This window comes from Puma concolor, chromosome E1 (assembly GCF_028749965.1).
Source record: "Puma concolor isolate L17-30 chromosome E1, mPumCon1.1.hap2, whole genome shotgun sequence".
NCBI classification, from domain to species: Eukaryota; Metazoa; Chordata; class Mammalia; order Carnivora; family Felidae; genus Puma; species Puma concolor.
The window spans coordinates 29332671-29349195 of NC_141680.1; the positions used below are offsets into that span (position 1 = coordinate 29332671).

Here is a 16525-nt window from a genome sequence, read left to right on the forward strand (position 1 = left end):
CCTTTAGTCACCTTCTGAATAGTATTTAGAATTGTATTTTAAAAATAATATGTAATTAATTATGGTGAAGTATGTATTAAATGTTATTTATCTAATGTCACCTTATTTGCTTACTTTAATATTGCTATTTTGTGTGCATCTGTGGGTTATTTCTGGACCTAAGCTTTATTTTATTTTTTATTTTTATTTTTTTATATATATGAAATTTATTGACAAATTGGTTTCCATACAACACCCAGTACTCATCCCAAAAGGTGCCCTCCTCAATACCCATCACCCACCCTCTCCTCCCTCCCACCCCCCATCAACCCTCAGTTTGTTCTCAGTTTTTAACAGTCTCTTATGCTTTGGCTCTCTCCCACTCTAACCTCTTTTTTTTTTTTTTTTTTCCTTCCCCTCCCCCATGGGTTCCTGTTAAGTTTCTCAGGATCCACATAAGAGTGAAACCATATGGTATCTGTCTTTCTCTGTATGGCTTATTTCACTTAGCATCACACTCTCCAGTTCCATCAACGTTGCTACAAAAGGCCATATTTCATTTTTTCTCATTGCCACGTAGTATTCCATTGTGTATATAAACCACAATTTCTTTATCCATTCATCAGTTGATGGACATGGACCTAAGCTTTAAATTACTTGAGAATAGGATTTAGGTCTTATGCTTCTTTATTCCTCTTCTCCCATCCTCTATTACACAGTTGTGTAATTAAATACAGTGTTCAATTAAATGGATGGTAGAATGTGTTGTACATACTCTAATTCTTAAAAGAAGCTTAACTTTTCCTTTTCACAATTTAATATATTATTTTTTTCCCTGATATAGAGAAATCCAGTTACACTCTTAAAGGAATTGTCAGCAATAAAGTCTCGATATCAAACTTTGTATGCCCGCTTTAAACTGATTGGTATAGAACAGAAAGAGAGTAAGAACCGCATTTGTGCTACTGTCAATAAGACGATGACCATGATACAAGAACTACAAAAGCAAACAGATGTGGAGGTAATGCTTCCAATTGACAAGTTGGATTTGTAGAGTTTTAATTGAGTGTCTCTTTGCAAGATGAGCCCCCATTTTCATTTTGAGATTCAGCATTCAGTTTGAACTGTTGATAGAAATGAGATTTTCCTGATTCCTGAAGTATAATAGTTCTTATCTCCTTTTGTTTTAAAATAAGCATGTGGACTTGACGTGGTTACTAAAGAGGTGTGCTATCTTTGATTATACAGCCATGGCAGAAGAGAAATATTTCTAATGCTTATTAAATCTACCAGCTTGTAGTTCGTTTTAGAACTAGTGAGACTGAGAAATCTGGAAAATATCTATACCAGTGACTTGTTTTAGTTCTCCTTTTCTACAGTTGGGTTGGTGGGCTTGGGGAATCCTGACCTTCATTCTCTTTCTCCATCCCTCATTGCCCTCTGATTTCTTGTAAAAATCCTTGTAATTGTGAACCTTTATCACTGATTATGTAAAACTCTTCAGATATAATGGAGTAAAAAAAAAAAACCAATATGAACTGCTGACCTAGGCAGTATCATCTTAAATAGCCAACTGAAGGATTTGGTAGAATTTTCATTTACTATTAAGGCAAAGTTGAAGGCTTTCTTTCTTTCTTTCTTTCTTTCTTTCTTTCTTTCTTTCTTTTTTTTTTTAAGAGAGAGAGAGAGAGTGCGCACAAACACAGGGGAGGAGCATTGGGAGAGAGTGAGAATCCCAAGCAGGCTCCATACTCAGTGTGGATCCTGACATGGGTCTCAATCTCATGACCATGAGATCATGACCTGAGCCAAAATCAACCCAGGTGTCCCCAAAGTTGAGGGCTTTCAAAAGAAAAGATAGTTTGTATGTAGTTGGAATCATAGAGTAAAACTTAATTATATGGACAAAAGACATCTATATAATTTTTTTTATCTCTGGTGTCAACTCCAACCAGTTAACTGGTAATACCTGCTTAGAGTGCTGTATTAAGGAACTGTGTTTGGGTGTTGCACAAAAGCTATCGTTACGGGCATGCAGCTAGGGGCAGAATACATGGGGTTTTATTTGTTTGTTTGTTTATATTTTTTTACCAACCCTGAACTAAATTTGGTTTAAGATACTTGAATTACAGGCTGGTAGTGAGAATAAATCTCAAAGGTTGATTACCAAGGTTAATTTGGTCAATAATTCTTTATATTACCAATGGCAGAACAGAGAATAGTACCTGACCTTCAGTGGCACCTGGGTGGCTCAGTTGGTTAAGCATCGGACTTCAGCTCAGGTCATGATCTGTCTGTGAGTTCGAACCCCGTGTCAGGTTCTGTGCTGACAGCTTAGAGCCTGGAGCCTGCTTCTGATTCTGTGTCTCCTCTCTCTGCCCCTCCCCAGACGCTTACTCTCTATTTCAAAAACAAAATAAAAACATTGTAAAAATTTTAAAAATAATGAAATGATAACTTTGATGTATTTCAGAAGGTTGTTTTGTTTTGTTTTATTATTTTGGTGCAAAAAGGTGATTTTATTAAAGCACGGGACAGGATCCCTGGGCAGGAAGAGCTGCCTTTAATTTTTTTTAAAAATATGTATTTATTTTTAAGAGAGAGAGATTGTACATGTGTGCATGAAAGCAGGGGAGGGGGAGGGACAGTCGTTCTGAAGCAGGCTCTGTGCTGACAGCAGAGAGCCTAATGCTGGGTTCGAACTCACAAACTGAGATCATGATCTAACGCCGAAGTTGGATGCTTAACTGACTGAGCCACCCAGGTGCCCCGGATGTATCTCAGGTGTTATATACCTCAGATATTATGTCATGGGGAGAATGAATAGTGGCGGAGGAAAGAGTGATTAGAGAGGAGTGCCTGGGTGGCTCAGTAGGTTGATCATCCAACTCTTGATTTCAGCTCAGGTCATGATTCCAGGATCGTGGCATCAAGCCCCACATCAGGCTCTGTGCTGAGTGTGTAGCCTGCTTAAGATTCTCTCTCTGTTTGCCTCTTTCCCCAACTCATGCTCTCTCTCTAAAATTTGGGGAAAAAAGAGGGGGTCACAGAGGGAATAGGAAGTAGGAGTTTAAAACAGGAAGGGTGTGGCAGATATCTCCTCTGCTGTCCTGCCCACTGCTCCCTTGTGGTGTATTCAATAAACTTCTATCTCCTTAAAACAAACAAACAATAAAAAACAAACAAACAAAAAACAGTAAGGGTCATGACACATACTAATAAGTAAAATGCAAAAACAGTATATTTATGATATACAGTATGATTTATTATATATATATATATATATATATATATAAATACAACTCAAGGCATATTCTTCATTGTTGGTGATCAGAGTGTGAAAATAGAAGCATATAAACTTGTTCTAAGGAAACATCTTGAGGAGAGATTAAATGTAGTTCTAAATGTACATATCAACATATATGTACAGAAATCCATAAATTTGTTGAAGCACAGGATAAATTTAGGTGGGTGAAATAAAAGTCACTATTTTGGGTTTTTTTGTTTGTTTTAAATGTTTATTTTTGAGAGAGAGAGAGAGAGCACACACACAAGAAGAGGAGGGGCAGAGAGAGAGTGAGACAGAATGTGAAGCAGGCTTCAGGCTGTCAGCACAGAGCCCGACACAGTGTTCAGACTCTCAAACTGTGAGTTCATAACCTGAGCTGAAGTCGGATGTTTAACCAACACAGATGCCCTGAAAAGTGATATTTTGAATGCTGTGGTAATAAAAATTGTCCCCACTGGGTACAGTCAGTAAAAACTATATTTCTGACTAAGATTAAAAAGTGGTATAGAAAATAGTTATAATAGTGATAGAAGATTTCAGTCATCTAATTATTTGTAAAGTTCTTCATTCACTTAAAAGATGTACCTGCAGGGGCACCTGTGTGGCTCAGTCAGTTGAACATTTGCCTGTTGCTTTTGGGTAAGGTCATGATCCTAGGGATGTGGGATTGAGCCCTGTACTGGGGCTCCGTGGTGAGTGGGGATCCTACTTGAGATTCTCTCTCTCTCTCCCTCTGCCCCTCTCCCCCACTGGTGCTCTCTCTGTCTCTGAAAAAAAAAAAAAAAAAAAGAAGTATCAGCAATGAGCAATAATTATATTTAAGGTAGAAAACTAATGGAGCTTTTACTTTGGATTACATTACAAATAAGGAGAGATGACTGAAAGGTTGGTTATAAACCTTGAAGAAGGAGATAATATTTTCGATTCAATGATGGCCATGTTGGGAAATGTCAGATGTGGTGGGACTTGTATCTACTACTTTAAAAATGAGATAGTAGAAAGTTTAGAGAAAATTTTCATGATCAAAATGTGGAAGAAAAGAAAATGGCATCTGTAGAGAGTTGTATAAACAAAAATAGTTCTATGAGCCCAGAATTTAAAAGACATGTAAGGTAGACCTTATAAAGGAAGTGTAGAAAGAGGTGTGTCAGTCATAGGGACAGAACTGTGAGAATACTTATGAAAGCCAAAGGCTAGATTAAGTTGAGGCTTTGGAAATTTTCTAAAATAACCAAAAGGGCCTTTATTTTGGGAACATGAAGAACGATATAGGGATAAACTTACTTAAGGCAAATGTTGCTTTTTTATAGACAACAGAAAGCAAATAGAAAGTAAAACTGTTCAGGTATTATCTTGCTATATCTTTTTTTTTTCATTCTACTTCTTTTAGAGAGAGAGAGAGAGAGCGTGAGTGGGAGAGAGGGGCAGAGAGAGAGAGGGAGAGAGAGGGGATCCCAAGCAGGTTCCGCTCTCAGCGAGGAGCCGACAAGGGGCTCAATCCCACCACCCTGGGATCACCACCCGAGCCGAAATCAAGAGTTGGAAGCTCAACCAACTGAGCCACGCAGGCACTCCCCTTGTTATAGTCTTTATAAGAGTGCAAGGATAGAAAATATGTTTGAATTGATAATATTCAAAAATGGGACTTGAATTTATAATATTAAAAAATAAATAGGGAGGTGAGAACAGAAAAGGAGGTGAAAGGAATACTTTTTAGTTAATATAAAGACATTAAGGCTTAAATACACTTAATTATAAAGGTGACCACCAAGACACACACACACACACACACACACACACACACACACACACACACACAGGACTAGATTGGTTCCAAAATAAAAATGACCAAAACAATCCCCCAAAACAAATATAATTAAAAAGGTATTAAAAACAGAATGTGTGGTATTCCACTGAGCTCTGAAACATTTGTATTAAGGAAGAAAATTTTCTACAAGTTTTAGATTGGTTAATTCCTGGAAAAATTCTTTGAAAATTTATGAAACAGGTCGTCTGATATCTCTTGAACAGTTATCACAACAAGAAACATGGACTCATGGAGAACAAAGTCCTTTCAGAATAATACCATTTCCTGTTTTTGAGATAGAAGAGGGAAATTCTGTAATTATTTGGGTTGCAGAAAGGCATATGATTGTTTTTCATTTTATTTATGTGAATATTTTTGGTAAATGTTGGCTTGATCAGCCAAACCAGCTGGGCAAGCCCAATAGCCAAATGTGGCTGTACAAATTAAAATGTATTATTATTTTTAAATTTTTTTTAATGTTTTTTATTCATTTTCTGAGAGAGAGAGAGAGAGAGAGCGCAGGGAAGGGGCAGAGAGAGAGAGGAAGACACAGAATCCAAAGTAGGCTCCATGGCCCGGAGCCTGATGTGGGGCTTGAACTCATGAACCATGAGATCATGACCTGAGCTGTAGTCAGACATTTAACTGACTGAACCACCCAGGTGCCCCTAAATTAAAATTTAAAGTAATTAAATAAAATAAAAAAATCAGTTCTTCATCTACTGATTAGACAGCACAGATATAGAATATTTTCAGCATCACAGAAAGTTCTGGTGGACAGCACTGCTCTAGAGATTCTTATTCTGTAGGTATAGTGTGTTCCAGATTCGGCAGTCTCTCTAGAGATGACCTATATAGTTAGGCGGAGTTGTAACTATTTGATTCTTCACGTTGTACTTTGTATAATTTCCCCATTAACCCTGTTTTAGCTAGCCCATTGGTTAGTGCCCTATGAAAGTCCTTTACATTTCCATTTGGCTTCTATTCTTCCTTTTGCTGTTTGCTCCTACCTGCTTTAGGCAGATACTGTTTGCTGGGTTGTTTTCTCAGCATCTATTCGCCCTTGCTGCCTAATAGAACACTGACTTTCTTGAGATGTGTGCCATCCCTAGCTCGTGTCTGGGGCAAAGTTGGTGCTTTCCTCAGCTTCAGGGCGTGCATCTCATTGGCAAGGGAAATGGATTTTCTTTTAACTAAATTCACTCAGGAATGGGTTTGTAACCCATGTGACATGTGAGAAGGGAAAGTCTAGACGTAGGAAATTAGAGTTTCCTCACTGCTGAGAGACCTCTAGGAAGAGAAAACTTCTTTTCTTCTTCTAAACATTATGTATAGATGTGATGCCTAGAACTGCTAGAGCCATTTTTCCTTTCAGCTTGAGGATAAACCACCACCAAGGATATTAGATAAGGTGGAAAAACCCAGTCTTTATGTTGAGCTGCGGAATAAACCAGTCCTGAAGTCTGACCTTTTTCTGTAGTTATTGTGCAGTGATAATAAATTTTCTTATTATTTATCCATTTTTAAATGTATTCCTGTTACTTGTAGCTAAAAACATCTCAATTATCCTTCAAAATTTAGTTCAATTTAGTTCTCCACTTCTGAGGAAACTTCCAGACTATTTTATTCACATTTCTTTCTCAAAATGCTTTTAGAATATAGCAGTCAAATGTGACTTAGTTTTGTTAAATTACAGTCCTTAAACTGTTTGATTTATTGGTTTTGTTTCTTAAACTTAATTGCAAGTTCTTTGAAAGCTCAAACATTAAAAGTACCTTGTATTTGGATAGCCAAATATCTACTTTATCCTGCCTTCCTAATTTGTGATTATAGACATAGTATGAGCTTATGGAAACATAAAAAAAAAAAAAGCAGAAATTAACTAAATTACACAGTTTTTACAGATTTTGAAATAAAGATTTTCTCATTTGTTTTTTAGCTGTCACCACTGACTAAAGAAGAGAAAACTGCAGCAGAGCAATTAAAATCTTTTGTTCAGACTTATGAAGAAGTGGACTTGCAAAAGGGAATTCTAATGGAGAGGAGATCCATTCCAGAAAGATTTAAGAAGATGTCTTGTTAGCACTCGATGACTAGAGGTGGGGGGATGGAGAAGGAGATTTGGCTTGGGTAACTGGATAGTGATGCCTTTCACAAGAGAAGGTCCTATAAGAAGGGCAGATATTATATGAATAAAGTTCAGCCAAAAACATGGAATGGGAATAAAGGGATTTAAATGTATGTATGTACACACAGTCTTATTATTTCAGACAAGGAAGTCACGTAACACTATTTTGCATTTGTTTTTGTATAATTGGGAGAAAATGGATGTCCTGGCCTATCATAAAAGGATATTTATGTACTATTGGTCAGTAGATATGAATGAGCATGCTTTGGAAATTAACGGATAGAAAAAATATTTGTATTATATTATACATTATATGTATATAATTTTATTTTTGAAAAGTTTTGATTATAGGTAATGGTCACATTATTGGAGACTGCTAATATGTGACCTAAAATCCTCCACAAAAGCTAACATTAGTAATAATAAATTGGCTTTTCTGTGACAGCCTCACTTTTCTTATTCCTTCTTGCTGCTAATGTTGAACAACATGAACTTTGCTTTCAAATGCTGTTTTAGAGTGTCTCTGTTGTATATCAACACTACCTTTGTTCTCCTTCAGCCTATATTATTATAATTGTACATTCTATATGAAAGCTAAGAAACTGAAAACAGAGGATTACTGGCAACTGTTACTTGCCAATTGTGTATTTCCTTATTTTATTTATTTATTAATTTATTTTATTAAAATTTTTTTGAGTTTTTAAAAAAAATATTTATTTTTGAGAGAGAGAGAGAGAGTGTGAGTAGGGAAGAGGCAGTCACAGAATCTGAAGCAGGCTCCAGGCTCTGAGCTGTCAGCACAGAGCCTCATGCGGGCCTCATAACTCACAAGCTGTGAGATCATGTTCTGAACTGAAGTGGGACGCTTAACTGACTGAGCCACCCAGGCACCCTAATGTTTATTTAGTTTTAGACAGAGAAAGAGATACATAGAGTGTGAGCAAGTAAGGGGCAGAGAGAGAGAGAGAGAGGGAGACAGAATCCAAAGCAGGCTCCAGGTTCCGAGCTGTCATCATAGAGCCCCACGTGGGGCTTGAACCCATGAACCACAAGATCATGACCTGAGCCAAAATCGGCTGCTCAACAGACTGCCACCCAGGTGCCCCTCGTTATTTATTTGTAAAAATTTTTTTTTAAAGTTTATTTATTTATATTGTTGGGGGTTGGTGCAGAGAGATAGGGAGAAAGAATTCCAAGCAGGCTCTACATTGTCAGCATGGAGCTCTGTGCAGGACTCAAACTCAAACCCTGAGATCATGACCTAAGCCAAAATCAAGAGTCAGATGCTTAACTGACTGAGCCACTCAGGTGCCTATTTGTTTTTAAATAACTATTGGCAATAAGGTAGTCATAGGGACAGATTTTGATGCAAAGATGTTAATCACAGGGTTATTTATACTAGCAAAACACAAATACATCTGGCTAATGGAAGGTAAATAAGTGTATTCACATAATAAGAGGTCAAGCTGCCAATAAATTACTACTGTTAACCTTCTGGGAAATGCTGAAGCTGTGTTAAATGGGGGATAGGGGAAACAGATTGCAGTTTTGTAGTTAAGATTGGGCTTTGGAGTCTGCAATGTAAATACAGGTTTTTTGTTTTTTTGTTTTAGTTAATTTACTTAGAGTGAGCTGGGGAGGGGCAGAGAGCATGGGGCAGGCTCCATGTTGTCAGTACAGAAGTTGACTTGGGGCTTGAACTCACAAACTGTGAGATCATGATGTGAGCCTTAATCTAGAGTCAGACCCTTAACTGACTGAGCCACCCAGGCCCCTGTAAATAGCAGGTTTTAAATTCTAGTTATGTGATCCTAACCAAATAACTTCTGTGTGTCAGGATGGCTGGAAGCACAATGAGATGGTAAAGTGTTTGGGTTTGATAATTAGAAATTGTTCTGTAAATATTTCCATATATGTAATAAGAGGCATTGAAAAGACTAGGAAAGATGCATCAATATTAGTTCTGCAGGTGATAGAATTATACGTTCATCTAATTAAAAAAATTTGTTATGAGCATTTATTTGTCCATTAACAAACTTGTAATAGGTGACAAACAGGGTTGGGAGAGTAGCTTCAGTTAAAATTGTACTGTGTAGTTGAGTATTTGAAGAACAGAACCACGCCTTAAAATTTTTTTTTAAATGTTTACTTTTGGGAGAGAGAGAGAGTGAGCATACAAGTGGGGGAGGGACAGAGAGGGGGACAGAGGATCTGAAGGGGGCTCTAAGCTAACAGCAGTGAGCCTGATGTGGGGCTCCAACTCATGAACTCATGAATTCAGATCATGCCCTGAGCCAAAGTCGGACACTCAACTAAGCTACCCAGGCGCCCCCTCCCCTTTAGATTACAGAGAAATAAGTCACACTTCAGTAACATTTTCTTCAGTATTGTTAATATTTAGGAAGTTTTTGTCATGGAATGGCTCTGGGATGTGATGTTGATTGGTGGGATTGAAAAATGGTAGTATCACAAAGAAGTCATGACAAGTTCCTGGTGTTTTTCCTCTATGATTTCCTTCATAGTCATCCTGTAAATATTGGTTCTTCCCCCACACCCCCTTAAAATAGTTCTCTCTGCACTTCTTTATATATTCATTTATGATTCCCAAATACAACTTCTTCCATTAGATCTAGATGCATAGATCCATATGTCCAATAAAAAAATTCTGAGTATTCAAATTGATCACTTCCAGAGTACTTACTGACTTTATTTTGTCCATGGGCACTATTCTGTTACCTAGAATTAAGAAGTTTGTATCTTTATCTTCTTAGCCAATAAAATCTATAATTCTTTCTCTGAAATGTTCATGGTATCCAACCTCCACTTTATTTTCACTCTTACTACCCTAATTTAGGTCTTTTATTTCTCATTTGGATAATTATTTTTTATGTGATTATAGTGTTTTTATGTCTTAAGTTGTAAGTAATACAAATTAATACAAATTTAGGTTTTAGGAAATTAAAACATACGAGTATGTCTATTCTCCAGAAATTATCTTGAATCTCTTCAGATGTTTCATTTATCATTATCTATTTATGTATGTATGTATGTATGGTTTTTTTGTTTTTTGTTTTTTTTTTTAGATAGAGTGCAAGTGAGAGAGAGGGGCTGAGGGAGAAAGAATCATATACAGCTCCATGCTCAGCAGAGCACCATGTAGGGCTTGATCCCATGACCCTGGAATCATGACCTGAGCTGATATCTACAGTTGGACACTAAACCGACTGAGCCACTGAGGTGCCCTCAGATGTTTCTACATATATACACAAATTACAAATATTTTTTTACAAAAATAGGCTGATACCATATATTATACTGCAGCTGCATTTAGGTTTTTTTTTTTTTTTTTTTTTTTTGAGAGAGGCGCGAGTGGGAGAGGGGCAGAGAAAGAGAGACAGAGAGAGAGAGGGAGAGAATACCAAGCAGGCTCTGTGCTGTCACTGCTGAGCCCGATTCAGGGCTTGAACCAATGAACCGATAGATCATGGCCTGAGCTGAAATCATACCCTTAACCAAATGAGCCACCGAGGTGCCCAGTGTTTTTCATTGTAAATATATTTTGGATATTTTCATCACACACTTCTGCTATTGTTTTGAACAGTTGTAATCCAATATATGGATGTACCATGATTTTTTTCAGTTCTGTACTGATAGGCATTGATAAGCTGTATAATAGACAAGTTAGATTTGTTGGAGTTGGGGGGAAAGGCAGCTAGGTCCTCCTTTAAGGAATTCTGAGGTACCAGGTTTCCTACCTCCATGTGGTAGCTAGGCATCCTGCCAACTAAATTCTTTTTTACTTAAATTAACCATAATCTGTGGCTACAACCATTGACACATAATTAATAGTATAGGTTTTCCAATTTTTCACTATTATGAACTGTTGCAATAAATCTTTAAACATTTTTGGGTTCTTGGACAAATATATTAGCATAAGAACTTATTTTAATATTTATATGTTGTAATTTGTCTTATTTTTTTCACTTCTCATTACTCTTTGAATCCCAAGAACAGTACTGTGTTTCACAGATAACTTTTTTGAGGTAAGATTCACTTAGCAAAATTAAACATTAACCATTACTACAATGTACAATTCAGGGCGTTTTATTATAAATGGTGGCGTGCAAACATCAAGACCATAAATAAGTTTTGGTTAAAGAATTTCCAGTAACAGATTAATCTTACTAAATTATCCCTGTCCATGGCTCACGTATTAAAAAATTGTTGTCCACGACTTATAAGAAAGTCCAAATCCCTTGATACTCAAGAGTTTCTTTCTAGGTTATTGTTGATTCTTTACGTGTGCACTGTAGAGTGGGTTAAGTGTAATAGTGGTTTGCAATAAATCAGAAAGGAAAAAGTAAATTCAGATTAAGAATTTGATGTAAGACCTTTGTCTCACACCCTCAATTCCTGCCATCTGTAGACTTCATGACAAAATTGTATGAAGACGCCAACATAGGAAAGCTGAACACAGCTGACGCTTGCACTTTCCATAGTCCCATAGCGACGGCTCACCTCAAGTGGCAAGACACGCAGGATGGAGTGGTGTAGATCAAATCTCTACAGTCTGTGGTCCCATTCTTCCTGAAACGACATCGCTGTAGGCTTCACAATATGAGTAGGTGGGGCAGAAGTCTCAAAACCCGAGAATCTGGGGTTCCTTCCAAAGAAAGAATCACTAGCCACCAATTCTACACCATGGTTTCTCAAAAAGTGCGGGCCAAAGGCTACCTGCAGCCAAATCAGCGGAGAGTGGCTGTTGACGATTTTGTGGAGCCTTATCTTAGAATCAAGTCCGAATACCTAGGGGTGTGGCTTCAGAGTCTTTCACTCAAGCACTCCAGGTGGTTGTTCCAGTCTTTGGCGCGCCAAAGTTTGAGACTGGTGGAGCGCCGCCCTTCCCTAAGGGCGCAGAGGCGTGGAGACCAGCGAGCGCCAAACTCTCATCCGCTTGCGCGCTAGACTGTGGCCAAAGACACGCAGCCCTGCGGCTGCTAGCAGCCAAATCTCGTGTGCGCCCCCGCACCGCGGGAACTAGTCGCCCGCCTCTCTCCTCCCGGCTCCCCTAACGCCGCGTTCTGTGCGCATGCGCACCGCGCCTTTCCTCTTCGCCGCTCCTTCAGCTGCCCTGGTTACCGTTGGTGTTTGCGAATTCCCTGCAGCACCTTCTTTGCTGGACACCAGCGCCGCCGGGCTCTAGCAGCAGTTCGATACGCGCGCGCCCGCGTCACGTGGTGCGAGGCTCCCTCGCGGTCGCTGGCGGGCGGCTTAGCGGTGAAGAAGCAGCTGCGGCCACCGCTCGCCCTCCCACTGCGCCCTAGGGCGGGTGCGCGGATAAATATGGCGAAGTGGGGGTAGCTGGCGCCGAACCCGACGCGATGGGGCGAGCAGGTGGGGCGGTCGTCGGAGCCTCCTGAGCCACACGCCGGCGTGGTTTTCGTCGGCGATTTGACCTGGCGACCTCGGGCCGGCGCCCAATAGGTCAGACCACGGACTCCGCGGGTCGCCGAGGACCCCGCCGAGAGCCGGAGGCAATGGATGAACAGAGCGTAGAGGTGAGGGGGGTTGAGAAGGGTGGTGGTTACTCTCCCTCCGCCACCCCCTGAGCCTTCTTTATTTGGGGCGCCCTGCCCTAGCCCTCCCTGTAGTAGAGCACCCCCACTCCGCCGCTGCGGGTGTAGTGAAGGCTGGCCCAGTGCGAAGGACGCCGTGCTAGGTCCGCAGCTCTTCGGGTGCCTTGTCAGGTGGTGGTATCCTGGCGTTTTCTGGGTGTCTTGGCACCGGTACTCATTCTCAGGGTTTTTGCAAACTACAGTCTGGGAAGAGCAAAACTGCAAATTCATTAGATAGACGTGCGGTGCACTCGCTACCTGTTCTTGGGAGTTCAAGTGCAGATCCAAAACTCTCTCCAACTGGAATCATTCCTCCCCGACCCGTACATTTTGCAGACTTCTGCCCTTCCTAAATTGAATGAGGATATACTTTTATTATCCTATTTGTAGTTTTCTGGAACAACCTATTCTTTTATATTTGGCTCTTGTGAGCTGTGATTCCAAATGGTTGAGATATTTACTTAAAGGCCAGTAACATTAAAAAAAAAAGATTGCTTATTGGACCTAATTATTTAACAGTTGTCGAATTTTGAACTTTCCATTACCTTGGTCCTTAGTAAGTTGCAACTGTATTACAGGCACTCCAGTTGAAAGTAGTTCACCCATTGGTCTTATTGTCCACCCTCCCCTCCCCCAGCGTCTGCATCTCACAGGTTCTTTCTGGTTCTGCAGAGTCATGATTGGACTAATGAATAATTTTCTCCTTAGTTCCTCCTGCGAAAGTGTTATAAAGGTTTTGTAACGTTTTCTTGTTTTGGGAGCGTTTAATTCTCCTGGGATGGAGTAAATAAATGTGAGTACGGTAAAAATAAAATATACAATAAGTTGCTTTTCATTATGTCTGTTTTCTTGTTAGTTACTTCCTAAAATGATTTATCTGAGGCTTGCAAACTATCGTTTCTTCTATTTATTCTTCTTTTTTTCTTTTCAAAGCCTTCATGGGGCGACCACTAAAATTTTCCATAGGAACAAAATCTAAGGCTCCAGTAAAAAGCTAGTTGGTTGGAGTATCAGGGCAAATTCAGATTTCTGGATTCTGAATTAGTTTCTTTCTTGATCAAAGTACACTCTGTTAGTATATGTATCTTTTTTAAAGGTTTTTTGTTTTGTTTTTGTTTTTTTTTTAATTTTAAAAGCAGTCCATCCTCTTGGGGAAATTGCAGAAAAAGTTCATATAGTTCATTCAGTCAGTCCATCTTTTTTTTTTTAGCTGTTGTGCATCATAATAAGGATATTTTTTTCTATATCCTCAAATCAAGAAGTTTCTAGTGACTGTCATAGTCTGTATTAACTGTCCTAATTTTTTTTATTAACTGTCATAATTTAATATTTTGAAATTTGGGTTATAGCCACATTCTTGTGATTACAATTTATGCTTCAGTGATAATATTTGTGCACAAGTGTGTTTGCATTTCATGTTCTTTCCTTAGAATAGAGCCACTGTGAAGCTTAGGAAAGAAAAAGCACTTTTTCCAGATGTTCTGAGGTACACTGGGCCTTAACCAACCAAGTACTGATAAGACTTATTAAAACAGGTTATATCAGCCCAAAATTAATGTCAATGTTGAGTGAGTTGTTTTAAGCATGCTTTTTACTTTTGATTCAGTAGTCTAAATCTGGTGTACCTTACATTTTTTATTATTTTCAGAGCATTGCGGAGGTTTTCAGATGTTTCATTTGTATGGAGAAGTTGCGGGATGCACGTCTGTGTCCTCATTGCTCTAAGCTTTGTTGTTTTAGCTGTATCAGGGTAAGTTGCATTTCTTTCTACATGCCCTTAGTGTATATACGATGTGTTGTAAAAATCAACCATATTCTTTTAAAATTATTTTTTTAAATGTTTATTTATTTTTGAGAAAGAGAGAGCATGAGCAGGGGAGAGGCAGAGAGAAAGGGAGACACAGAATCTCTAGTAGGCTTCAGGCTCTGAGCTGCCAGCAGAGCCCGATGTGGGGCTTGAACCCATGAACCATGACATCATGACCTGAGCCGGAGTAGGATGCTCAACCGATTGAAGCACCCCAAAATCGACCATATTTTTTATCTTTTTTTTTTTTTTAAGTTTATTTATTGTGAGATAGAGAGTGAAAGAGAATCCTAAACAGGCTCCGTGCTATTACTGTGAAACCTGATGTGGGGCTTGAACCCATGAACCTGTGAGATCATGACCTGAGCTGAAACCAAGAGTCAGACACTTAATCAACTGAGCTATCCAGACACCCCAGTTTTGTTATCTTTTTAATTTTTACATTTTGTCTCCTTTTAAAAAATGTTTTAAATGAATGTTCCTTAATAGGGAGACCATCACCATATATTACTTAGTACTGTGGAGGTGAGATAACTACCATGAAATGTCTAGAAATCAAAACCCATTATAATTTTAATATATTTATTAAATCATTGCACATTTAACAAGTACCTGTAAAGTAGTTGCCTGCATTGTGTTTGGGGTTGAAGACTTCTAAGATAAATGATGGAGTGCTTGCCCTGAAGGAGCTTAAATCTAAGTGACATAATGGGCTCCGTTTATACTGAAGAATGTATGTATAGTGTCATAAAGAGGCACTAACAAAGTGCTGTGAGACTCAGAGTTTATACTGTTGGATGGGTAGGATGGAGAAAAAGCTAATAATGGGTTCAGAGGCTTAGATTAAAATCGTATAATCTTACAGGTACAAGAGACTTTAGAGATTAATATAGTCCATTGGCTTTATTTTTTTTTTTTTTAATTTTTTTTTCAACGTTTTTATTTATTTTATTTTTTGGGACAGAGAGAGACAGAGCATGAACGGGGGAGGGGCAGAGAGAGAGGGAGACACAGAATCGGAAACAGGCTCCAGGCTCTGAGCCATCCACCCAGAGCCAGACGCGGGGCTGGAACTCAAGGACCGCGAGATTGTGACCTGGCTGAAGTCAGACGCTTAACCGACTGCGCCACCCAGGCGCCCCTAGTCCATTGGCTTTAAAACGAATGTAGGTGAACCCCTCAAAGAACATTATGAGGAAGCCTAAGATGTGAAGCAGAAGAACTTCTTTTTTGTGTGGAGGGATTTAGTAGCACAGCCGCAAATCATAGTTAAAAACTGCCCTGCCCACGTTACTTGCAGTAGGTTTTGTCTTTTACTGGGAAAATCAAAGCCATCTAACATGCTCTTCACCTCAAAATTTCTCTGTGGTTCCTTATTTCTGCCTTAGGAAGATAAATAAACCTTTGTCGAGAGTAATGGTTGTAACACTTAAATCACTTGCTTCCGGTCACACAGCTAACAAATAATAGAGCTGGATTTGAATCCAGGAAGTCTCGCTTTAGAGCCTGTGTTCTTTGCTTCTACACCATGTGGAGAAGACCAAGGTTATATATCATGCTAGTTCTTCCATTCATAAGCTGAGAAACTCAATTTTTCCTAGTCTAGTTTCTTCAGCTATAGCATGAAGTAACAAGATTTGCCTCACAGAATGGTTATGGCATTAAATGAGATAAGCTAAAAAGCAATTTAGAAACTGTAAAGTACTGTCCCATTGTAAGGTGTTAATATTTTATTGTTAAAATAGCAATTAATAAATTTGGCATTATTTTTTATAAATGGTGAAACAGAAGCTGTGGAAATTAGGTAATTGGCCTGTATCACTCTCTCAAAATTAAAAATAAGTGGGAAAATTTCATCTACCTTGGGAAATTTGATTTATTCTTGCAGGTTTAATTATCA

At 38.8% G+C, this 16525-nt stretch overlaps 2 protein-coding genes across 12 annotated transcripts in view; both read left to right on the top strand.

Annotated features, from left to right (window-relative positions):
- SKA2 (spindle and kinetochore associated complex subunit 2) overlaps positions 1–7647 on the top strand; it is a 46644-nt gene extending 38997 nt beyond the window's left edge. For 2 of the 4 annotated variants that reach the window (XM_086686835.1, XM_086686836.1), the window contains 2 exons: positions 824–1000; positions 7015–7647. In XM_086686835.1, the coding sequence (XP_086542961.1) occupies positions 824–1000; positions 7015–7158 (321 nt within the window). In that variant the 3' untranslated portion in view covers positions 7159–7647. Of the gene's footprint in view, positions 1–823; positions 1001–7014 lie in introns of those variants that run through there. The other 2 variants (XM_086686834.1, XM_086686832.1) reach the window with 2 other exon arrangements.
- A 4659-nt stretch (positions 7648–12306) lies between these two features.
- Positions 12307–16525, top strand: part of TRIM37 (tripartite motif containing 37) — a 146663-nt gene continuing 142444 nt past the window's right edge. For 5 of the 8 annotated variants that reach the window (XM_086686825.1, XM_086686824.1, XM_025918370.2 and 2 more), the window contains exons 1-2: positions 12308–12761; positions 14467–14568. In XM_086686825.1, coding sequence (XP_086542951.1) covers positions 12741–12761; positions 14467–14568 — 123 coding nt within the window. In that variant the 5' untranslated portion in view covers positions 12308–12740. Of the gene's footprint in view, positions 12762–13593; positions 13612–14466; positions 14569–16525 lie in introns of those variants that run through there. The other 3 variants (XM_086686827.1, XM_086686830.1, XM_086686826.1) reach the window with 3 other exon arrangements.